Below are 25,823 nucleotides of genomic sequence, written 5' to 3'. Positions count from 1 at the left end.
AAATCGCATTACCACCACATTGTTAAAGCAACAGCACGAGTTTCGTGTTTTAAGCTGGCAATGCTGCCACATAAATCAGTACCCCTTTTCACAACTGTGTCGTGTTGTGGTAATTGTGGATGCCAGTCAATGAGAGAGAATGTTTTGTTTTTCAAACAGAAACTCTCACTATTCTCTCAATACATTCCACACTCAATCCACACGAATGCCGTCGAAAAGCAGAGCTAAAATGGTACTCACAAATGTATCTCTTCTCTTTGTGATGGACTTGATTTGTTTGTATTTGTATTTTTGACGCACAAGTTGAAACACGTCGTGCCGCGGCGGAGTGAAAACAGAATTAAAATTTCATAATAAAAATAAACGGAAAATAAAATTTAGTTGATAAAATTAAATAATAATAAAATTTGATTATATTTTGGAGAGACGTTTTTGAAATAGAAGAAAGGAATAAGAAAAGCAACGCACAAAAGTCAGCCAATGCGTTTAATATCAACACAGCTAGCCGCGAAATGTCAATAAATTCTAATAGCAAATGAAGAAAAAATAACAACAAAACACCAAATAAATATAAAAAGCGAAACGTTTAACGACAACAAATTCAATTTCAAACAAAAATAAAAATCCAATCAAATGGTCTTTGTGTTCAAATTCAAGTGAGTGTCGTTGCCGTCGTCTATCTGGTGAATATTTGAAAGAAAATCCAAAAAATATAATAAACAAAATAAATAAAAAAGCCGTCGTCTGTCAATAAAGCAGCACAAAATTAGTGATTAAAATCTACAGCGTCAGATCTTCCAACAAGAAAAATAAAACATCGCGACACATCCTATAAAAAAGGAAACAACGCGAAAAAATAAGAATCTTTAAATAGGCATTCAAGAAAAATTTTTAAGGCCCCACAATTTCCAGTGTAAATTTTGATGTAAAAAAGTGGTGAAGAGAAAAAAAATTCGATTTGCTGTCAAGAAGAATAATAAAATAAAAAAATGTAAGAAAATTGTGAATAAAAGGGAATATAACAAAACATGAGATGACATCCCAAGTGAAGAAGTGAATCCAAAACATGAAAATAAAATGAACGGAATAATCTGTGTGTTTTGGGTGGCTGGATGCTGTCTTGCCTGGCAGCCAGCTGTACTCGTATCAGACCACAGCAGCAAGCAGCATACTGCTCATATGGAAATAAAATTCATAGAATGAATTGAAGCTCGCACCACACATGTTTTGTCAGTCAGTCCCCCCCTATTTCTGTGATTTTATTTTACCCCTGTGCCAGACAAAACAGCACCACAAAAAGTTGGGAAAATATTTAAGCTAAAATTTGTGAAATTGTGTAAAAATAGATTTTTTGCATTACTCTAGACATCATTCGGCCCAAAAGAAATGCTAAGTGAACGACAACCAACATAAAAGACACAGCATAAACACGAATAAAATAAAAGGCATGCTGCCACAGTCGACTTCTCTGGTTTTCTGACAACAGCCCATGACTACAACTGCAAAAGCAGGCAGGAGGCAAGGCATCCTCTTCTGTTCTGTTCTGCTGTCATTGATAGATGGCTGCTTTACGCGGTTTTCATACACTTATTTCCTTCATTTTATTGTGCAAACAAAACGACAAAAATTGCTAAAAGTGAGGGTCGAATTGTAAATGTAAAGAAAACGTGTACAAAAACGACACAACACGTACAGAGAATATATGGATGAAAATGATTACAGGATAAAAGGGGGTAGGAATGAACTAGACTGAAATAATTTATGTACGAAAACAAAACAGGAAAGCCCAACGATAGTTTTGTAAATTCAATTCCATTTCACAAATGCGGAATATATTTATTATACTGGGTCAGAGCATAATGGCTTTCAAACCAGTGTGTGTGTTGCATTGCCACTGTAGATGCCACTTTCATAGATGTGGAAATGTGAAACTTTCTCAACAGGACATAAATCGGAGTTACATTCCACCACCTGATTGTTTTGAAATGTTTACCACAAAGAGAACAAGTCTCGTTTAGGAGCACCTTACGGATCGGGCTCAAATTTTGACCACAGGTAGTCCTAGGGACCCTGATCACAGCCCTGACCAGGGTCCTTCGGACTACCTATGCCAAAAATTTCAGCCCGATCCGAGAGGTGCCCATAAGCAAGTCAGCAGTGTTAAGAAAGACAGTTCCGAAATGTCAAGACACATCTCGGGAAATATGGACTTCCCCCGTGAATGTTATATATCGTTGTGATCAGGGTCCCAAGGACTAATTATGGTAAAAAATTTCAGCCCGAACCGATAGGTGCCCCTAAAAGAGAGTTAAGCCCCACAAAGTTAAAAAAAAATCGCGTAGCTGTGCGAGTCTTAAATCTCCCTGTCCAATGACTGGTTATTCGGACAAGATTATAATTTATAAAGAAATCCGTTCGCATAGCGGACTTTAGCACCTGTCTATGGATGAAAGTCTTAAATCCCTCCCGAAGAAATATTTAATCGGAGTTACATTCGACATGCCGATTTTTTTGGAAAGATTACCACATCGCAAAGTTAAATCTCCCTGTTCAAGGACTTGGTATTCGGACAAGTTTATAATTTATAAAGACTTTATCACTTGTCTATGGATGAAAGTCTTAAATCCCTCCCGAAGAAATATTACAATTTATAAGAATATTTTGGGCTTATGTAGGGTTTAGGATTGGTATGGCGATTTCTTTGAAATTTTTACCGCAGATAGGGGTTATTGTCCTAAACACAAAAATATAGTTTTTATCTGGAGGAAGTCTATACTACCCGAGATATGGGCCTTGAATGTATGTAAATAAGGTCGCGCGTAGACCCGACTTGTTCCAATGTCGTTTAGGGGCATCTCTCGAATCGGTTTGAAAATTTTATCACAGCTAGTCCTTGTTTTGATCACAACGATACTTAGTTTTCCGGGCGGAAGTTCATACCTTACGAGATGTGGGTGGATCTTGATTATCCTCACCATTCCTTGATACGGTTGAGGCTTGATAACTTGCCAAAGAATCAAAGAGTTTATTTCTACGATTTTTAAGATAAATTGACGTTAAGATTACTTGGCTTAAATGTGGTTTAGGGGCAACCCTCGGGTCGGTTTGAAATTTTCGTCACATTAGTCCCTGTTACCCTGATTTCGGGACGAAAGTTCATACTTACCGAGACATGCGTCTTAAATTTTGGGCAATTTTTTCTTTCAATTTTTTTGATTGAAATTAAAATCATAATTTCGGGAACAAATTTCCTTTACCGACAGTTCGAAAAAATGTTACTTAAAATCTTAAGGATCGTCTAATAGCCCGCCTTCGGCCGGGATTTTAGGACTTTCGGTTATAGACAGGTGCAAATTTCGGGATCGAGAACATAATTTACTCTTAATTTATAATTTTCCTCTAAGTAGCCGGCCTTTAAATAAGGGAATTTTCGGAACTTCAGAGGCATAAATCTCGGAAAGAATACATTTCCCCAACAGAATTTATACATCGTTGGAATCAGTATAAACACCACTATCTGTGGCAATTGTTTCATATTTTTTCGCAAACTGTCGTTAAAGGAAAGATAAGCCTAATTTCGAATTAGTTTCAATCAGTTTTAATATGCAATATAGATGTGCACAGTGGTATGTTTCGTGTTTTATACACTCCGTTTCATCTGAATAGAACCAACCAATATTTGCCTACAAATACCGTTATATCTGATGATAGGAGAGGACCTGTAAATTATATTTTTGTGGACATGTAGAGCATATAGTAGCTGATATTTTCAATACCTAACATGTTTCACATATGCGTTTTAACGGTACGTTTTACTCGCTTTATGCAAAAATGACAAAATATTAGCATGTTTTAATGGTTCACCAGGATAGAACCACCCTAAGAATTTACACAAATCCTTTGTCGGATTTGGTAAACTTTTACAAAAAACTATTTATAATTATAAATAAAGGCCGTGAGTGTTGATTGCCAACAAATATTGTGCAAACAAATTTGTATTAGGGTCTTGGAATTTGATGAAAATCGATGCTTAGGGCTCCAACAAATATTCGTATGAAGAAATCGGTAGAAACAATTTACAAAGTCAAAATTTTATACTGATTTATGTTCAAAATTTTCTAGACTACAATAAAATTACAAAAAAGTCACATTTGATAGGTTTATAAGTCCAAACAAGTAAAAAAGTATCAGTCGGCTTTGCCGACAGAGATATACCCTCAGCCTGTGCAAATTGAAGCACTTTTTTTTCACAAAAAACTTATGTATTTAGGGGTTTTCAAAATTTTGGTCGTATGAACCGACAAAATTGTTGATTAGGATTAAAGTTCAAAAGTTTTGCGGAAAAGGTACTTAAGGGAATGGACCGACATAGACCATGGGGGTGCCATAGGGGGTTTTAACACCCTTCGGGCTGTTTTCTCAAGAAGTATGGACTTGCCCCTGAAACAACTTTTACCATCGTAACTGAAGGAACGAATGTAAGTTGCTTCAACAAAAATCAAAGTGATTCAATAGCAGGTCTTAAAGTGAACTTATCCAAAATTTTGTGTGGGTGGTACGGGAAGGAGTGGAAAAATATAGTCCATATTCGAACCTGATCTATATCTGGTACATATTATGAGAATGTGTCAAATATGGACCAAATCGGTCACTCCCATCAAGAGTTATCGTCCGCACAATTTTTCCGAATATTTTTGAACTTTTGTGGGGTAGGTACCTGAAGGAGTGGACCGATATGGCTTATTAACAAACTTAAACTAAGTTTGGAAACAATATTACGAAGGCCAAATTTTGGCCGGAATCGGCATTTCCGTTCGAGAATTATCTTGCGCTTCCACCCATAAACATGGTTTCATAGGGTTTGTTTTTTAACTTTCAGGCTATTTTTTCAGGAAGTATGGACTTGCCCCTGAGGAAACTTGTACCTTCGTATAGGGGACAGTGAATACAAGATGTTACAACAAAAACCAAGGCGATTCGAGAGCAGGTCCTAAACTGAACTTTTCCGAAATTTTGTGTGGGAGGTACTCGAAGGAAATTACCGATTGAGTCCATATTGGAACCTCATCTAAGTCTGGTAGAAATTTCATAATGTGCAAAGTATGGACCAAATCGGTTACTTCTTTCAAGAGTTATCGTACACACAAATTTTCCGAACATTTTCGAACTTTTGTGGGGCAGGTACCGGAAGGAGTGGACCGAGATCCGTTCGAGAGTTATCTTGCGCTCCAACCACTACACACGGTGTCATAGGGTTTTTTGTAACTTTCAGGCTATTTTCTCAGGAAATATGGACTTGCCCCTAATGAAATTTACAGCGTCGTATAGAGGATAGCGAATACAACTTGCGTAAACAAAAATCAAAGCGATTCGAGACCAGGTCCTAAACTGAACTTTTCCGAAATTTTGTGTGGGAGGTACCCGAAGGAGTGGACCGATTGAGTCCATATTGGAACCTCATCTAAGTTTGGTAGAAATTACACGATGTGCAAAGTATGGATCAAAACGTTTATTCCCTACAAGAGTTATCGTGCGCACAAGTTTTGCGACAATTTTTGAACATTTGTGGGGGAGGTACCTGAAGGAGTGGACCTATATGGCCCATCTTCGAACTTAAATCGAATCTGGACAAAATATTTCGATACCCAAAATTTGAACCGAATCGATTGATCCGTTCGAGAGTTATCGTGCGCACCAGCCAGCCAGACAGACAGAAAGACGGACAGACAGACAGACGGACGGACATTGCTAGATCTACTCAAAATTGTCTGAAACGGATATCGTACAAACATACTTGGGGTCTAAAACCATTATTTCGATGAGGCACATTTTTGGTCGTATCAAAGTGTAAATACCCTCTTTAGCCTAAAGGCTGAGGGTATAAACAGTGGAAATATTATAAAGATAACTCAAATCTCTACCTTTCCAATCCAAAAATTTATATTTTATCTCAGGAAAGTGAATGCAAATCGATGGGTTCCAGTTTCGTTGGCTGTGGACATCTACAGGTCCAAAAAATAAAGAAAATCCCACCGCCGAACGCTTCACCGATTTTTTAGAGATATTAATATCGGACTTGACAAAAATATATTTTTTCAAAAAAATATGTAAAAGGCAAAATACGGAACAAATTTTCTTTTACCGACCTTTCGCAGAAAAATATACAAACATTTCTTTTAAATCGCAATTTTTTTAGTAGCCGGACTTCGGCCGGGGATTAAAGACTTTCTCCTATGGACAGGAGCAAATTTCGACTACGGGAACTGTTTTTTAATTGTAAAGGGAATTTTCGAAGCTTTGGAGGCCTATATCTCGGGAAGTATACATTTCCACAACAAAAGGAATACATCGTTGGAATTGGCATGAATAGCACTATCTGAGGTATTTTTTTCATATATATTCTATGAGGGTCATCAATATGTCTTCAATATGCATCTTTTTTAATTTCCAATAAAATTTTGGAACTTTTTATATTTTTTTTTGTTTTTAGAACAAATCGACGCCTCTAAACATGCTAAGTCGACTTAGCATGTTTTCAAGTTCTTTACATTTTTATATTTAGCGTCCTTTAACTTAAATTCTGTCAAATTTTGGTAATGATCGGACAATCCGAACAGAAGTTATAAACAAATATTTACTTAGCATAGTACTGAAGGTCAAAGAAATTTCTAAACTTTTAGAGCTTGTCCTGCAAAACTCTATTTTCAGAATTAGCAAACTATTATTTGGAGGTGTCGAACGTCCTTTAACTTAAATTCTGTCTAATTTTGGTAAAGATCGGTCAATCCGAACAGAAGTTATAAACAAATATTGACTTAGCATAGTACTGAAGTTCAAAAAAATTTCCAAACTTTGAGAGCTTCTCCTGCAAAACTCACTTTTTAGACTTAGCATACTATTATTTGGAGGTGTCGAAATGATGACGATGCTTGTAGATATCTATGAACAGACTTTAATAGAAGGCGCTCCGCCGTTTTCGCGATAGTAAAAATTATTACAATCCTTCCGATAGACGGCTACAGTTTACAGTGAAAAGTTTAATGAGTAAAAAAGAGGTAAGTTCGGCCAGGCCGAACTTTTTATACCCTCCAACATGAAATACTCTGATCGGTCGGTCGGTACGATTATATGTCCATAATTTTTGCTGGAGAAGTTTCTTGATCCATGGGAACCCTAAATGACGAATTATAGCTATTTCGGTCTGCAAATGTTGCTAAAAACGTCAAAGTACTTGAAATCGGGCGGTATACCAAAACGTGCACCTATATTGGCAATTTTTAGTGGAAAAGTGTTTTGGACTTTGGGAATCTCAAATGTTAAATTTCAGCTAATTCGGTCAGAAAATGTAGCTAGAAGCCTCAAAATACTTTAAAGTAGGAGGTATCGTTATATGGGAGCTATACCAAAACGTGGACCCTTCTTCACCATTTTTGGTGTAGAAATTTTTTATTGAAACTCCAAGTGTCAAATTGGAGCCAATTTGGGAGAAAAATGTAGCTAAAATCCTCAAAATCTCAAATGTCAAATTTCAGCTAGTTTGGTCAAAAAAAAAATTTAGATAAAATCTTCAAAATACCTTAAATCGGGTGGTAACGTTGTATGGGGGCTATACCAATACGTGGGCCTATATTGCCCATCTGGGAACTTGACCTGCCTATGGAAAAAAATACACTCGAGTGCAATATTTTAGCTTTCTATCTCAATTATTTGAAAATTTAACATAGCTGAAGCCAAGGTTTACCCCTGTAGAACACGCGACTTGTGATTGTATATTATACAAATTAAATATTTTTGGATAAAATGAAATGTTTTTGGACGTGGCAAAAAATATTGGCCTTAAGAGATAATTTGCGTGGAAGTGTGACTATATTTACGTTAAAAAATGGGTTGAAGCCAACATGTTTTTTTTTGTTTTCTCTCGATTTGTGATTAAACCACACTTTCCGCGAATTTCCTGTCAAAGTAAAAGTAGTAGCAAACTAAATAAGGATCATCTGACTAATGTATTAATTTTAAAAATTTCATCTGCTTCTACCTTTAAATGATGCTGACATTTTGAAGCCAGATTTACGGTGTTTTTTGAAATTCTCTTCTAATTTCATTCCGCAAACAAGTTTTTCCAAAAATCATGTATATGATAGTAGAACTCGCGATTCTGAGTTATTTGATATATGTGTCGTGAATGTAGTATACACAGCTTCATAGAAATCTGCATCCAAATGCGGAAATTTTGTGCGAACATTTTTCTAAAAATCCTATTTTTTGGGCCTAATTTATACAATTGTCATTCGATTTCCTCGTACTTGATTGCACATTTTTGTTTTTTTACGTTCCGGATCCAATACATCATTCCCCGTGAAAATCCATCTACTAAAACGCATGTTATAAGAAATTCCAAAGTAGAAAAATCACCTAAAATTGTTTTTGAAAATATCGCGTATTTTATCGCGTTTTCTGCGGTTCGTTTCCACTGCAATGAAACAACTAGTACAGCATCTTCGTTTTAGCGGAAACAGAGATTTGAAAATTTCACTGATAAGGAAGCTACATTCATTTTATCCCAAAAACTATTGTGTGATGCTACATCCACGGTTCTTGATTTATCGCCTTGAAATAGATATACATATATCGATGTAGTTTTTAATGGTGGACATTGAAATCGGATGCGGACAAAAATTGTATGCACTTTGCGCAAATTAGCGATATTTTATAGGTTTTTTTAAGCTAAGATGCAGCCGATGCCACATCTTAGCCTCCAAATGATATTTCGAAAAATATATACAACTTGAAAGAAATTGCCTTGCTGTACATGAAGATCACATGCGGACAAAATTATTTTAATCATTACGCGATTTATACGTATTTTGAAATGCATATAAATTAAAATGGATTATGTGACCTCTATTACCATTTCAGAAGACTTCCTCAGCAACCCAATAATCTACCTCAATGGGAAAGCTTTAATATGAATGTCTGTAAAGCAAAATCCGTCTATTTTATTGGGAGATTTATGCAAAATTAAGGAAGTATTCCTGTAGATTTTTTCAATATTTTCTATTACATAATGCATGTGAAAAATTATTTTTTCAAACCAAAAATATTTTTTTTTTAAATTTGTGCTTATTTTGGCTGTAACATCGAAACTATAATATCAATCTGTATGATTTTAGTTTCATTTGATTTGCCGTGAAGTTTTGATCCACAACAAATTTTTATGTAATTTTATGACCGTTAAATGGTCAAAATAAAACCGCCATAACTCTTGTCCGCAACAACCAAAAATTGGCTAGCGAGCAGATTCGTACTGAGGAAATTTTAACAAAAATCTTTGATGCAGCGCGAAAAAATTGACATTTTTTAATGGAATGTGAAATAATTGACAATATTTGTGATATACTTTATATGGTCGCAAATGATTGGTTCGAGGTGTTACAAACAGATAAACAAACTTAATATACCCTCCATACTATGGTGGAGTGTATAAAAATAATCAAATTTTATATAATATCTTTGAAGTTTTTGCTAAATTTACCCATCGAATTCCAGTAGTCAAAAATTTTTGCTATTTAAATTTGTTCTGATACCAAACCCCAGGTCTTTGCAAACGCGAATAATGACCCCAACAAATTCTATATTCCACGTTAAGTTTCCATGCATATTTGCATAAATTCGGAATTCCATACATTTTTATTTTCTTCGTTTTTAAAAAAACGAATTTCAATTTCACTTTCTTTCTTTAAGAACTTGATATAGTCTTAGACTTAAATGTTATAAGAATTCCCCGCTTTCAAATGGAAAATAAACAGACAAATATTTATTCTGCTCATCGATGTGTTAAAATAAATACCCATTGTTTGTGTTGTTAGAATAAATTAAACATGTTTACTTTCATGTATGACTGCCGCTGACACATTCCATTACACTGCGACCGTGTGTAAAATCAATGCATTAAATTGTTAATAGTGCTCTGTCCCAAAGAAAAAAAATAAGAGGCACAGGTGAATTGGATATACAGTTTGTTTGCGTAAAATGTTTAACAGGTAAAAGCGGTGTTAACAGTGGGGAAAATTCTTGTAGCGCCAATGAAGACTTTCAAAATTGTCAAATAGAGCTTATAACGAGAATTTATGTAATAAAAAGCGCTATATTGAATCGATATTTCAACCTTAGTGCGGAAAGTGGTATAATATAGTGTGGAAAGATAGATAGGACTTTAACGAGGAAGTTCTCAGTTAATAGCTGCTAAAGGTCATAGTAGTAAGTGGTGAATTTCCCAGCAAAAATTCGTATCCGTTAGTTACTACGTAACCCATTGCAAAGTAATGAGTACGATAGCACAGAACGTGTGTGCCCGACAACAAATTCTAGGGTTGTATGTTCAAGCGAGTTTTTTTTTTGTTAAAAATATTAGAACAGTTGGTGGTGCACATGTAAGCGTTTAAACAACCCTTAATGTTCGTACGCGTAGCACAATATGTAGTGTGTTCCGCTACAAATCTGAAGATAGCATAATGAAATCCAGCACAGAGCAAAATAAAATAATAAAAAAATATGAAGTGTGCTGAAATTGAAAACAAATTCCACCTCAACTGTTTTAAAATACGTTTTTAGCTTATTTTTTCTACTTTCAGTGGTCATAAAATAACTAGTCATTCATGGTTATAGAATAACTAGCTATTCAGTACGACATGCCATTGTTAAAATAATGGGGTAGTCTGGGTTTTGTAGGTAGTTACTACTACAAAAAAGTACTCTTAAAATCCATTATTCGGTAATGATTTTCATGATGGGTTTTTTTCTGCCTTGAGTATTTAATATGCTCATTATCTTAGGGGTTACCCCAACTTATCACTTTCAGGCCGAACATGTTATATCCTCCCCCACGCGTTGTATTGAAGTAAAATCGAACAATTAGTTTCCTTTCGTTTATGAAGAAGGCTAAATACCAAATTTCAACAAGTTCGGTAAAACAATGTGGCTAACCTTCACAATACCGAAATTCGGCAGATATATATAGGGCTATATCAAAACGTCGATATATACCTACAAATTTCTGGCGGAAAGTTTTTAGACTCAGAGAAGACTAAATACCAAATTTCCGATATTTCGGCCAAACCTTCAAAATACTGAAATTCAAGAGGTACGCTTCTATGGGAGATATAGGAACCCGCGGACCTATACTGATAATTCAAGACCAAATACCAAATTTCAGCCTTTCGGTGGGATATTGACGTCAAAACCTTCAGAATTAAGAAAATCGGAGGTACCGTTCTATGGGGGCTAAATAAAGACTAAATACCAAATTTCAGCCATTTCGGGAGTTGATATTGCCACAATCTTCAAAATACCAAAAATCGGGAGGTACGTTCTATGGGGGCTATATGAAGGCATGGACCTATAAAGACAAATTTCTGGAAGAAAGTTGTTTTCCCCCAACGGATAATGAGGCTAATACCTTCAAAATACTGATAATCGGTAGGTACGTTCTATGCGGGCTATATGAAGGCGTGAACATATTCCGACAAATTACATATGGAACGTTTAATATCCTAAACGAAGACCAAACAACAAATTTCAGCCATTTCGGTGGATTCTTTTGGCCAAAACCTTCAAAATACCGAAATTTGGGAGGTACCGTTGTATAGGGGCAATATGAAGGCGTGGACCTATACCGACAAATTTTTGGGAGAAAGACTAAGTATCACATTTTAGGCATTTCGTTGTGATAATGAGGCTAAAACCTTCAAAACACCGATAATCATATCAAAATAAGGACCGATATAGCCCATTTGCAATACCAAACATCCTAGGAGTAATAGAAACTTGTATACCACATTACAAAGCTCTATCTTAAAAATTGCGAGCTATATCTTGATTTAAGCAGACGGACAGACGGACAGGGTTATATCGACTTAGAACTTTACCCTGATCGAAATGAATATTTTGATGTGTTACAAACGAGCATAGAGTATGCCACAACAATTTTCAAGTTGATCGGAGCTGAATTGGTTAAAATATGACCGTTCAAAGTGAAGAACCCGCTGGAACTACACAACTCTAGTTTTTCTCGAAACGGCATTTTTAAAGTCTGCACCAACGATGCTCGAAAACGAATAAACCAATCTTCACATATTTTAGAAAGCTTATTAAAAAATCTTATCTTTAAGTCGAAGGTCACACTAGAGTGGTTTCATTGAAACTTTTAGGTATTTATAGATCGAGTCCCCCACTACAGCAACTTTATGATATCACTCTACTGTGAAACTCGACCTAGGAACCCTTGTTTTCATGAAATTGTTTCAATGAAACACTCTAGTGTGACCTTCGACTAAGCGAGACAAGATTTTTTGTCCGATTTTAGGACAAAAAAATCAATTTTGTCGTTAAAATCGAAATTTTAACTTTGACAGTTCACAATTGTTTTCAAAATAGATTTTTTAAAATTCTGTTTCGCTTAAAGACAAGATTATTAGGTTCCTAAATCGCCCACTTAAAAATATTGATAGTTTCTTTAAAAATATATGAAAAATGAGGTTTTGGTCTTGCCAACTAGGGATAACCCCTTAAAATCCTCCAAATTGTTATTTTTGATATTGGAACACCCGTAGATTCTTTGAAATCTTTTAAATTTACGTAAGAATTTCTTACTATACAGTCTGCAATATTTATTTACAGTTAGTCAACTACATTATTGCAAACGATTAATTTTTGAACATTTATATTTTTAATTGGGAATTACTACAAGAAATTCTTTCAATAATGTTGGGTTTTTTGTACATATCTGTTGATTTACCTGTTAATGACAACATCAAGCCAATAAATGCAGAAATCGATCGGAAATAACAAAAAATAACAACGGACAAAAAGGATAGGTACCTGGTTTTTATGATATCAACTAAATAATTGCAACATGAATGAATGTGTTATAATAATAATTTTTTGCAATTTATGGTATGTGGACATGTAGATCCATAATTTTTGATTATAAATTAATTGTTGTGTGTAACAATGACGGTATATTCAGAAGAAGAGAAAGTTAGGTAAAGTGATTTCGGAAAATGTGTTACATTTGGTCTATTTCAATTATAATTATGGTAAATTCGCCAGAGAAATGGCTAAGTCAACCGCACCGACAGAGAAGGCAAACTCAAACTAAAGACGTTACATGACAGGCCCAAAATAGTAACCCCACGAATTGACAGGGGAATGACTAAAAAATTGATGAAAGGCCCCAAAGCAGCACCAGAAAATTGGGTTTTCTAATTGAAAACGATTTTGGAGTAAGTGTGTCACATGGAAAACTTAGAAAAGTGCTACGTAATAACAATCCTTCATCACGAGTGAATAGGTAAAAACCATTGCGCTCCCAGCAAAAATATAGAAACTATTCAGACTTGTTACATACAACTTTTCACTCCATCTTTTAATATTGGGATGACGTTATATTTTCTGATGAGACTAAAATTATGTTATACGTTCACGATGGGCCGCAAAAAGTATTGCGAAAACCCCTTACAGCCATGGAAACAAAGATTTAATACACGTTCGGAAATCTGTCAGTTATAATATAGGGTTGTATATCAAGCAGTGACGTTGGTAACATCCAGATTTTGGAGGAAACAATGACAGACGAAGGTTATTTAGACGATTTAAAAAATGATTAGACCAACAGCGGAAATAAATTTGAGCCTGTTGGCCCTGAAAATTCAAACAAATTGCAATATAAGTTCTACCAAGACAAGGACCGTAAGCATAAATCTTATATATGAAGGACTTGGTTGTTATACAGCTGCACCAAAGTCTAGATATTAACCCCATCGACAATTCATGGGTACACCTGAAGAAAAAAAGTCGGGAATAGGTCGCCCACTAACAGGAGGGACTAAATAAAATGCATTAAAGAATAATGGCAAAAATACCATTGGAATATGACTTTCCGAAACTTATTTATTCAATTCAGAGACCTTTACAAGCTGTTATTGATTACCAAGGTGGGCATACTAAATATTAGAACCAGCTTTTCAAAAAATACCGTGAAAGACTGAAATGTTGTGAATTTTGCTTTTCTTTAGCTGACAGTACAAATAATGAGTTGTTCTCCTTTTTGTTAATTTTAAGACAAGTTTTAGTGAAATTTAGCTATTTTTTTATTTTATTAATAGACATGTGTAAGAATTAAACTGTTCACAAAAATATTAATAATGATATTTATTTATATAAATAAAATGATGTTTTATTTAAAATTTTTTAATAATTTTGGTTTTGCTTTTCTTGTTGATACATCTATAAAATTTATGTGAAATATCTAAACAATTCATACTTTTGAAACCAACTGTAGAAGGACCAAATTTTTAAAACGCCCTAATCATAAATAAATACACAATTAATATTTTTCAACCCAACCTAATAACTAATACCATTACCAAATATAAAATTTCCCTTTTGTTAATTTTTATAATTTCACATTAAATTCTGGAGCAAACCTAATGTCTTTGCAGCCTCACAGATAAGAGCATTGTGGTGGTACTCTTCAAAATTGATAATTGTAACAATTGGCTTATCTTTGATTGTGATGAACGAAAAAATCATCATGGTGGTGGCGGCTTTGATGGGTTATGATGGTGGCGTCTGCCCCTATGCCGCTCGCTTTACTATTGTTGGTTGGCCACGCTGTATACTCAGTCCTTATTTCCGCACCTTTTTCTTTAATTAGATGACATGCCATAAATTGTTTGGTATCGTTTAGGATGGTGGTTAGGCCTCTTTTCTCGTTGTTGTCGAGTTTCTTTTCCCTTTATTACTTGTCAGTTTTCTTGTCTACTTTCGTTTCCATAGTTTATTAATGTTTATTCTTTTCATTTTCTATTTTTTGATTTTTGCAGCTTCCATTCATCTTTATTGTTCATCCATCCCCTAATTTTGCCATAGTTTTCTACTATTCACAACCTCAGTTAACCCCCCTGTATTTACATTTGTTGTGTTGTCATTCGGGTGATTTCAATGTTTTGTTTTAGTTTTGCTGTTGCTGCTGTTTCTCGTTCATCCCCTAATGGGGAGTTTGTTTCGTTTTCTTTGTGGTCCATTACCAGCAAGAGCACGTTTGAATAGAGCAAATCTCTGTTAAAATTGCCTCTCACATGCAAATTATTTTCCCTGAGAAGAATAAATGTATCTCAATTGCAGAAAAGATATTGTTCTCACTCTCAGTTCTTGCAATAATACATCTGTTCCTCCGTTGCTTTGCTCGCCAACCAACCAGCCAACCATCCCATCCCATCCATACAACCATCCATCCATGTGTTTATGAATTCTACTATGCTTCTGTTGTAGTTTTTGTTTTCGTTTTCATTCTCAATTCGTTTGAAAATAAAGTTATTTTTAGTTGATTGTTGTTGATGCTTCTGCTGCCGCGCTTTGTTGTTCATCTTTGTTGTTCCACATGAACTGCACATGTTTTCAAGTATTTTTTTTCTTCAGTTCAGTTCTCTTCTCATAGTATGGACGGACCCCTTCCGCGTTACACGTCTATGGTCATTCCACACAATGGTGTGTACACTACGATTTGTGTAATGCGTTTCTTTTTTAGCCTGTCAGTTTGTTATTGTCGCTGTGTCGTTATTGTAGGTATTTTGTGGATGCAATTCACGTCTTTCTTTGTTGCCACACACTTCACCTAGTCATAGTCCTACCTCTCTTTCTTTGTTACCACAATGATGAGCAGCCATTGAATTTGATTGCAATTCCATTTGTATTTACTTTTTCTTGTCTGTTCACATCTTTTTATTTCTTGTCTTTATGCCGCATTCTTAGTTGTCTGTTTATTATTAAAATTTCCTTCTCATTGCTTGTTGACTGACTGGTGTTATTGTCGGTTTTTCTATGAACATGTGATTTATTCTTATTAAACAAAAAAAAAGTGAGATGATGCACACACAGGTTAGGAGCCACGCGAAAAATACGCATAGAAGCAGCAATAAAAGGAAATGAAAAATTGCAAAGTACACACAATTTATCACACACAAGTGGAGGGTGACTTCTACGTATATTCCTCCATGTTGAATTGCAGAATAGAAGAGAGGCTAAAGGTCAAAACGTCAAAATCCACAGAAAAGAAACAACAACATAAAAATAGAAGGTCGAATTAGGCAATCGTATTTGTAATGTGGATGTGGCGTAACGCAGAAATATTGGCAGCATTCATAAATGCAGTGTTGCAAGTCAAAGGATTTAATTATAGGATGCCATCAATAATGTTATTATTCATACTGCGCTATAATGGTAGGCACACCCGACAGAGTGCTACTGTATGTCTGGGTTCGATTCGTAGGCCAGGCCAATATTACATTTTTATCTGTAACAATATGTAGGCGAATTTTTTCCGTGTATTTCAGCCAAACGAATCATCCCTACAAGAGGTGTCTTAAGACATGCCGTGTAAGTTTACAGTTAGTCAACTTAATTATTGCAAAACCAAAATTATTATAAAATTTTAAATAAAACATCATTTTATTGGTATAAATAAATACCTATCATCTTTATATATAAAACTCAATTGTCGTTTGTTGGTAATTGAATCAGTTGAAAACGGCTAGAGCGATTTGGATAATTTTTTGTGGAAATGTTAGTCATAGTCCAGTTTAGGTTTTTATGCAAAGAAAAATTGGCCACGCCCACTTTTCCGCCCACTTTTATAAATATGTTATATCTACGGAACTACTCAATAGATTTTCCTGAAATTTGCAGGGAACGTAGAGTGATGGCCCCCGGTTGAAATAGGCTACATATTTGGTTGAATTTCGGATCGGGCGGGGTACATCCCCTATGCCCTATTTTTGTAAAAATGCAATATTTACAACGATTCCAAATGTATCGCCTTGAAAATTAATTTCCCAGTCAATGGCGATTGTGTCTCCGACCTTACGTGCTTATTTGGGGCATTAAGACTGGACAACGCCCATTTTTTTAAATATGTTATATCTACGAAACTACTAAATCGATTTTCCTGAAACTTTCAGCGAATGTACAGGGTTGGTCCCCGATAAAAATAGGCTACATATTTTTTGACTTTCGGATCGGGCGGGTACCTCCCCTATGCCCTATTTTTGTAAAAATGCAATATTTGCAACAAATGCGAATGTATCGGTTTGGGAATTTATTTGCGAGTCAATGGCGATTGTGTCTCCAACCTTACGTACTTATTTTGTGACTTAAGATCCGACCACGCTCACTTTCTAATTAGGTTTTATCTACAGGGGATTTTCAAGAAAATCGCGATTTGTCTAAACTTTTAAATCTTTATAAATAAAAATCAAATATCGTTCGTTGGTAATGGCATCAGTTGAGAACGGCTGGACCGATTCTCGACTTGGGTTTTTATGCAAAGAAAATTTGACCATGCCCACTTTTTTCAATTTTCTATTTTTATAATTTTTACAAAAACTACTGAACAGATTTTCCTGAAATTGCCAGGGAATGTACAGAGATGGTCCCCGCTTAAAATAGGCTACAAACTCAGTTGAATTTCGGAAAGGGCGGGGAACTTCCCCTTTACCATACTTTTTTAAAAATGTTATATTTACAATAATTACGAATGTATCTATTTGGAAGTTAATTTGCGAGACAATTGTGGTTGTGTCTCCTACCTTACCTACTTTTTTAGGAACCACAGACTTGACCATACCCACTTTTTAAAATATGTTACATCTACAAAACTACTGAACCGATATTCGTGAAAATGTCAGGGAATGTACAGGCATATTTTCTTGAATTTTGAAGAGAGCATATTTAAAAAAACGCCTTACCTTTATGAATAAAAATCAAATGCTGTCATAACCCAACTTATGTTTTTTTGGAAAGAAAAGTTTACCACGCCCCCAAAAACAGGTTACATATTTTATTGAATTCCAGAGGGGACGGGGTACCTCCCCTATGCGATATTTAAAAAAAAAACACGTTATATTTGCAAAAATTATGTATGTATCGGAATAAAAATTTACGGATTAATCTACAATATAGGTACTTCTTTGGGGCCTATAGGCCCGACCAAGCCTGTTTTTTTAGTATGTCATAACTCCAATACTACTGAAGGGATTTCCATACAATTTGCAGGAAAAGCTCAATGTTTGCCGTTGTTATGTGGGGTACCTTCCTCATGCCTTTCTGTTAAACGCTATATGTATAAGCCAAACTTATGATTATATCGGTTTCAGCATACATTTTGGTAGGCAATGAAGTTGTGTGCACCCTAGGACCGGACCAGGCCCACTTTTTTTAATATGTTATATCTTGAAAACTGATGACCACGCCCACTCTTTTCAAAACAAATTATTTCCAAAACTACTGAACCTAATTTTCAGAAAATATTCAGGAATGTCCCGTGGTCCAAAATGCTATATATTTGTAGACGAATTTCGGGGCCTATTATTTTATAATCGGTGTATTTGTTAAACTTATGAGTGCATCAGGTTGCAAATTAGTTTTCGAGACAACGGTGGTTGTCCCCCGATCAAGAAAAACTATATATTTACAAATGTACTTAAATGGTGAGGTTCAATGGTCCATCAGCCATGAAAAGCTAAAACATATAGGTCTAAATAAGTGGGAAAATTCGATTTAATAATTTTAAACTTTTAAACTTTTATTATTAGATCGCTTTAGGATAAAGACAGTGACATGGACGATAATAAATCCTAAAAGGCACAAATTGGCGAAAAATCCGACAAAGTCCGTAAGAGAAAAGAAAGGTTACAGACAAAATCTGTTGATAAATTTAAAATCCTTCTCGGTTTGACAATGGACCGAAGAAGTGAGGTAGAAAATACCTACTTTTGAATTAAAACTCATTACGACGGGCCAGCAACGCGGACCGGGGTCTGCTAGTTATTAATATTTTTGTTAACAGTTTAATTCTTACACATGTTTTTTAAAAAATAAAATAAACATGTAGCTAAATTTTACTAAAAATTTTCTTAAAATTAACAAATAGGAGAACAACTCATTATTTGCACTGTCAACTAAAGAATTGCAAAATTCGCAACTTTTCAGATTTTCACAGTATTTTTCGAAAAGTTGGTTCTAATATTTCGTATACCAACCTTGGGAATCACTAACAGCTTGTAACATCTAGACTTTGGACTGGGGTGTCAAAGACTTTGCTGCAGTTGTATAACAATCAAGTGCTACATAAATAAGATTTATGCTTGGGGTCGTTGCCTTGGTAGTCATCAGTAAATCATTTTTTAAAACATATAAACTAACCTCCTCTGTCATTGTTTCCTCCACAATCCGGATGTTACCAACGTCACTGCTTGGTATACAACCCCATACCATAACTGACAGTTTTCCGAACTTTACGGCATTTATTAAATTTTTGTTTTCCATGGCTGTAAGAGATTTTCACAATATGTACTTTTTGAGGTGATAGTACAGCATAATTTTAGTCTCATCAGAAAATATAACGTCATCCCGATACTAAAGATGGCGTGAAAAGTTGACTGTAACAAGTCTGAATATTTTCTATATATTGTGCTGGGAGGGCAATGGTTTTTACCTAGTCACTCGTGATAAAGGCTTGTTATTATGTAGCACTTTTCTGACTTCAATGTGACACACTTACTCCAAAATCTTTTTTAATTAGAATAAAACAATATTCTGGTGCTGTTTTGGGGTCTTTCGTCAATTTCGTCAATCACTCTTCTGTCAATTCGTTGGGTTACTATTTTTGGCCTGCTATGTCAAGTCTTTAGTTTGAGCCTGCATTCTCTCTCGGTGCGGTATATGACCAGTTTTGACTGTCAGTTTTGCTCAAATAATTGGTTGCTTGCCAGTGTGGCCGTTCATTTTTGTCAGTCGTCAGGCAACCACAAATGTGCGTGAAGATAAAATCGATTTTAACTAGCGGAGACAAAAACCATAACTACCACCACCATATTTAGCCAAGACACATTCTCTTACGTATAACAGATTTAGAACAGTTTTATAACAGTTCTAAAAACGATTTTGACAAAATATAAAATCGATTTTGACAAAATCGTTTTTGAAGAATATGTGTTTTAGACCTTTTTCAGGATCTAAAAAGATATGAGCACACGGAAAATTGACAAAATTGAAAAAAAAAACGGAAAGTTAAAAAAAAAGATTCTGTAGGACTTTTTATTGAAAACCTTCATACATGTGGGTGGACCTATTGAGGGCCCCCTAGGCGAAATTTATGCCGCGTACCTACAGATTGCGAGTACAGCTAATTAGGCCATTGGGTCGACTATAAGAAAATACAAATTTGATTACAGGTTGATTGTATAAATTTTGAAATATCGACATTTTATGAAAAACCTTCATATATGTGGGTGGACCTATAAAGGGCCCCCCTAGGCGAAATTTATGCCGCGTACCTACAGATTGCGAGTGCAGCTAATTAGGCCATTGGGTCGACTATAAGAAAATAATAATTTGATTACAGGTTGATTGTATAAATTTTGAAATATCGACATTTTATGAAAAACCTTCATATATTTGGGTGGACCTATAAAGGGCCCCCTAGGCGAAATTTATGCCGCGTACCTACAGACTGCGAGTGCAGCTAATTAGGCCATTGGGTCGACTATAATAAAATACAAATTTGATTACAGGTTGATTGTATAAATTTTGAAATATCGACATTTTATGAAAAACCTTCATATATTTGGGTGGACCTATAAAGGGCCCCCTAGGCGAAATTTATGCCGCGTACCTACAGACTGCGAGTGCAGCTAATTAGGCCATTGGGTCGACTATAAGAAAATACAAATTTGATTACAGGCTGATTGTATAAATTTTGAAATATCGACATTTTTTGAAAAACCTTCATATATTTGGGTGGACCTATAAAGGGCCCCCCTAGGCGAAATTTATGCCGCGTACCTACAGATGGCGAGTGCAGCTAATTAGGCCATTGGGTCGACTATAAGAAAATACAAATTTGATTACAGGTTGATTGTATAAATTTTGAAATATCGACATTTTATGAAAAAACCTTCATATATTTGGGTGGACCTATAAAGGGCCCCCTAGGCGAAATTTATGCCGCGTACCTACAGACTGCGAGTGCAGCTAATTAGGCCATTGGGTCGACTATAAGAAAATACAAATTTGATTACAGGTTGATTGTATAAATTTTGAAATATCGACATTTTATGAAAAACTTTCATATATGTGGGTGGACCTATAAAGGGCCCCCCTAGGCGAAATTTATGCCGCGTACCTACAGATGGCGAGTGCAGCTAATTAGGCCATTGGGTCGACTATAAGAAAATACAAATTTGATTACAGGTTGATTGTATAAATTTTGAAATATCGACATTTTATGAAAAACCTTCATATATTTGGGTGGACCTATAAAGGGCCCCCTAGGCGAAATTTATGCCGCGTACCTACAGATTGCGAGTGCAGCTAATTAGGCCATTGGGTCCACTATAAGAAAATAATACTTTGATTACAGGTTGATTGTATAAATTTTGAAATATCGACATTTTATGAAAAACCTTCATACATGTGGGTGGACCTAGGGCCTAGGGGGGCCCTTTATAGGTCCACCCAAATATATGAAGGTTTTTCATAAAATGTCGATATTTCAAAATTTATACAATCAACCTGTAATCAAATTTGTATTTTCTTATAGTCGACCCAATGGCCTAATTAGCTGCACTCGCAGTCTGTAGGTACGCGTCATAAATTTCGCCTAGGGGGGCCCTTTATAGGTCCACCCAAATATATGAAGGTTTTTCATAAAATGTCGATATTTCAAAATTTATACAATCAACCTGTAATCAAATTTGTATTTTCTTATAGTCGACCCAATGGCCTAATTAGCTGCACTCGCAGTCTGTAGGTACGCGGCATAAATTTCGCCTAGGGGGCCCTCAATAGGTCCACCCACATATATGAAGGTTTTTCATAAAATGTCGATATTTCAAAATTTATACAGTCAACCTGTAATCAAATTTGTATTTTCTTATAGTCGACCCAATGGCCTAATTAGCTGCACTCGCAGTCTGTAGGTACGCGTCATAAATTTCGCCTAGGGGGGCCCTTTATAGGTCCACCCAAATATATGAAGGTTTTTCATAAAATGTCGATATTTCAAAATTTATACAATCAACCTGTAATCAAATTTGTATTTTCTTATAGTCGACCCAATGGCCTAATTAGCTGTACTCGCAGTCTGTAGGTACGCGGCATAAATTTCGCCTAGGGGGGGCCCTTTATAGGTCCACCCAAATATATGAAGGTTTTTCATAAAATGTCGATATTTCAAAATTTATACAATCAACTGGTAATCAAATTTGTATTTTCTTATAGTCGACCCAATGGCCTAATTAGCTGCACTCGCAGTCTGTAGGTACGCGGCATAAATTTCGCCTAGGGGGGCCCTTTATAGGTCCACCCAAATATATGAAGGTTTTTCATAAAATGTCGATATTTCAAAATTTATACAATCAACCTGTAATCAAATTTGTATTTTCTTATAGTCGACCCAATGGCCTAATTAGCTGTACTCGCCATCTGTAGGTACGCGGCATAAATTTCGCCTAGGAGGGCCCTCAATAGGTCCACCCACATGTATGAAGGTTTTCAATAAAAAGTCCTACAGAATCTTTTATTTTAACTTTCCGGTTTTTTTTTCAATTTTGTCAATTTTCCGTGTGCTCATATCTTTTTAGATCCTGAAAAAGGTCTAAAACACATATTCTTCAAAAACGATTTTGTCAAAATCGATTTTATATTTTGTCAAAATCGTTTTTAGAACTGTTATACAACTGTTCTAAATCTGTTATACGTAAGAGAATGTGTCTTGGCTAAATATGGTGGTGGTAGTTATGGTTTTTGTCTCCGCTAGTTAAAATCGATTTTATCTTCACGCCCATCAACCACAAGATAGTTTAACAGTAATCGATAATTCCGAAAAATCGACAATCAAAATTGACCGTTTGTATCCCACTTAAAACTAGCTTTTTTGTTTTTGTGTGTTTTTATGACTTTGACTTTTCATATTCTCTCTCTGTTATGTTTTGTTATAGAGAAGAAAGGGGCAAATTTGTATATTTCCTTCGTGTTCCTTTTTTATACCGCAACAATATGAATAATATGCACGAATATGTTCAGACCATCAACACTGGCTACTATTATTGGATGTTTATATTTATATCAGCGTCGCCTAAGAATTTTCATCAATGTTTTAGCAGCATCCGGCAAAAAGGGGCGGCACACGTGCCCTTGATGAAATACATAATTTTCGCCTCATTGGCGAAATGTTTTAATATACCGCCTTTGCTACACTTCCCATATCCACATTATGGCGCATTAGGGCTCTACATCTATAAAAACCAAACTGAAAACATGTGGGATGGTGGGGGACGTTCCCTAAACAAAGTGGTGTTTGAGCTTCTTTCATTCTATGAATTAATAAAAAAATAAAAAAAGTTATAATTCTTTCTTTCCAGATTTTAGACCACAAAGTATTATATAACAATCAATAATTGTATATAAACTACTTATATAACTTTTGCTGTGTAAAAGAAATAAATTGTGTGCCAAACATTAATTATAATTAAAAAAAAAAACTTTAGCAACACATAAGTATAAAGTCTAAAATTCTATGTCTTCTATAAAATAAGCAAATAGTTTAAATAAAAACTACATTAATAAAACTTAATTAACTTTTAAAAAAGACATCTAATCACAAAACACAATATCCTCAACTATTGTGTTTTGTTTTGTGAACGAGAGCGCCCAGTGCCAGCCAGCCAGTCCATTTGGGATTTTTTATATTCATCTTTTTAGCCGTTCTTTAAAGTAAAGCCGTCAAACTGTGGGGTTCCGGGGCATTTTTTCTTCCTCCCCAAGGAATGTATTATCCGGTAAGTAACAAATAAAACAAAAAACAAACAAACCCAAAACATTTATTTGCCAAATCACTTAAAAATCACCTACTTTATCACCTACTTAAGATTCTCTTTCTTTTTGGTTAAAAATCAGGTGATAATTTGTCTATTGCCCTTAAAAGAGATTCCAGTTATCCTAAGTAGCAGCTTACAAATGTAATCTTTTAACCTTAAAATAAACATAGCATTTCGACAAAGTGTAAAAATGAATGTCAGTATCCAGCCCTCCTACTAAGTGTTGTGTAAATACGACACACAGCCAAGTGTGTGTGTCACCTTTCAAAACGCGTGCCTAGATTATTTCTTTGAGAAAACAACAAAAAATAAACCACATCAAAGAGAACCTGCAAACCTATATATCGCCTTCCTAACTATGTATGTACCTGTTTGGCTGTTCGTCTGTCTGTTCGGTTCGGTTTGTATTACCAAGAAGTCTTCTGACCTTTCCTTTGTTGTTAATTCAGTCATTCATTCTGTCTGTCTGTCAGTTATTTTTTCACTTTTTGTCCGTCCAGCCAAGTGTTTGCATTTGTGGTATTTGCCTTTGTTCCAACACACATAATTTCTTTGGATGACATATTGAATTGCTTTGCTCAGTGTTATTGTGCCATCATCATCTTGGGTGTTTGTTTTTCACACTTTCCACCATTTTTAACTGACTTAATGGAGAAAAGAAGGCGTTAACAACATGCTTATTGTGTTATCAGTAGCCAGCCTAAGCTAACCTATCAGCTACAAGAATGATAATAAAAAGTTGTGATAATATTTGCTTTTTATGGAAACGTTTGGTAAACAAAACGAGGTTGCTACAATTAAATTGGGAAAAGGCAATTCATATTGGGCCATTTTGGAATTTGTTCATATTTTTTTAAAAATTTTTGGTGTCCACAATGGGCATAAAAAGTTTAACTTTTGCCGACGGTGAGCGTTAAACACACATGAGCGTCGGACACATACGCTCTGTACTGCCATACCCATGACTTAGTAATGAGTAAAGTAAACACACACGCTCTGCGCTCATAAGTAAAGTAAAGTTTGTCTTGTATTTTTTTAGAAATAGCCCATTATGGTTCTGCTTACTGATAGTGCAGAAAATAGCTTGTTTACACTACTTTGCAATGTGCTATTCGGCTCATGCGGCTTCCAAATTATTTGCTGGTTTAAGTCTTGTTACAAAAAAACAAAAAAAAAAATAAATAAATAAATAAAAATAATATTTCCCTAAAACATACGATTTCAAATTCTACACGCAGGGAAGAGATATTGTAGGAACAATCATATTCTAAGAGCACAAAAGTGTATTTTAAAAATCTGAAAATATATATTGTTGGTGCAACAATATATTTTGTGGCATTATGTTTCCTAACACAAATTATATGGTTGAAACAACAATATATATTTTCACATTTTTAAAATACATATTTTGCTCTTAGAATATGATTGCTCCTACAATATCTCTTCTCTGCATGTAGGAAAAATTTTCTCTTTCCATAATAAGCCTTCTAATGTTGTAACCGACCTCGTGTTATTCGATATCTCCCACTGTGTGATTGTTAGGACAAAGACAATGTCAACAGTGTTGAACAACAACAAAATATTCGTTTATTTAAAAATGTTTATTTTGTGGTTTAGAAGCAAATATTCATGGCTTTAACTCGAACACTTGGTGTTGTGCGGTGTTGTAGTTTACATACTTTCATAGCAAACATCTATTTGTATAGAGATAGAGAGTTATTTGCAGAAATTTATTTAATAAGTAGTATGTTTTCTTTGTTGCCATTGTCATATTTGTATCCATCATTAGAAGCAAATTTCAGATAATGTTATAAATTCGGGAAAATACTTTTCAAACTGTATTTTCGATTTCTACGGCGCATAGGGAAAGTGGGATGATCATACTATTTT

The 25,823-nt window shown here is 35.0% G+C and overlaps 1 protein-coding gene across 28 annotated transcripts in view; it reads left to right on the top strand.

The window, feature by feature from the left end:
* The first annotated feature begins 220 nt into the window (after nucleotides 1–220).
* Nucleotides 221–25,823, top strand: part of Rbfox1 (RNA-binding Fox protein 1) — a 699,789-nt gene continuing 674,186 nt past the window's right edge. For 19 of the 28 annotated variants that reach the window (XR_012412218.1, XR_012412217.1, XM_073980545.1 and 16 more), the window contains exons 1-2: nucleotides 221–991; nucleotides 23,478–23,894. Coding sequence is in view for 26 of the 28 variants with exons in the window: in XM_073980545.1 (XP_073836646.1) it covers nucleotides 23,883–23,894 (12 nt within the window). In the remaining 2 variants the exon portion in view is untranslated. The remainder of the gene's footprint in view (nucleotides 992–23,477; nucleotides 23,895–25,823) is intronic. The other 9 variants (XM_073980547.1, XM_073980540.1, XM_073980549.1 and 6 more) reach the window with 1 other exon arrangement.

Source organism: Musca autumnalis, unplaced genomic scaffold, assembly GCF_047663935.1.
Source record: "Musca autumnalis isolate F117 unplaced genomic scaffold, ASM4766393v1 scaffold_4, whole genome shotgun sequence".
Taxonomy (NCBI): Eukaryota; Metazoa; Arthropoda; class Insecta; order Diptera; family Muscidae; genus Musca; species Musca autumnalis.
The sequence above is the reverse complement of the archived record's forward strand: the minus strand, read 5'-3'. Positions and strand labels throughout refer to the sequence as shown.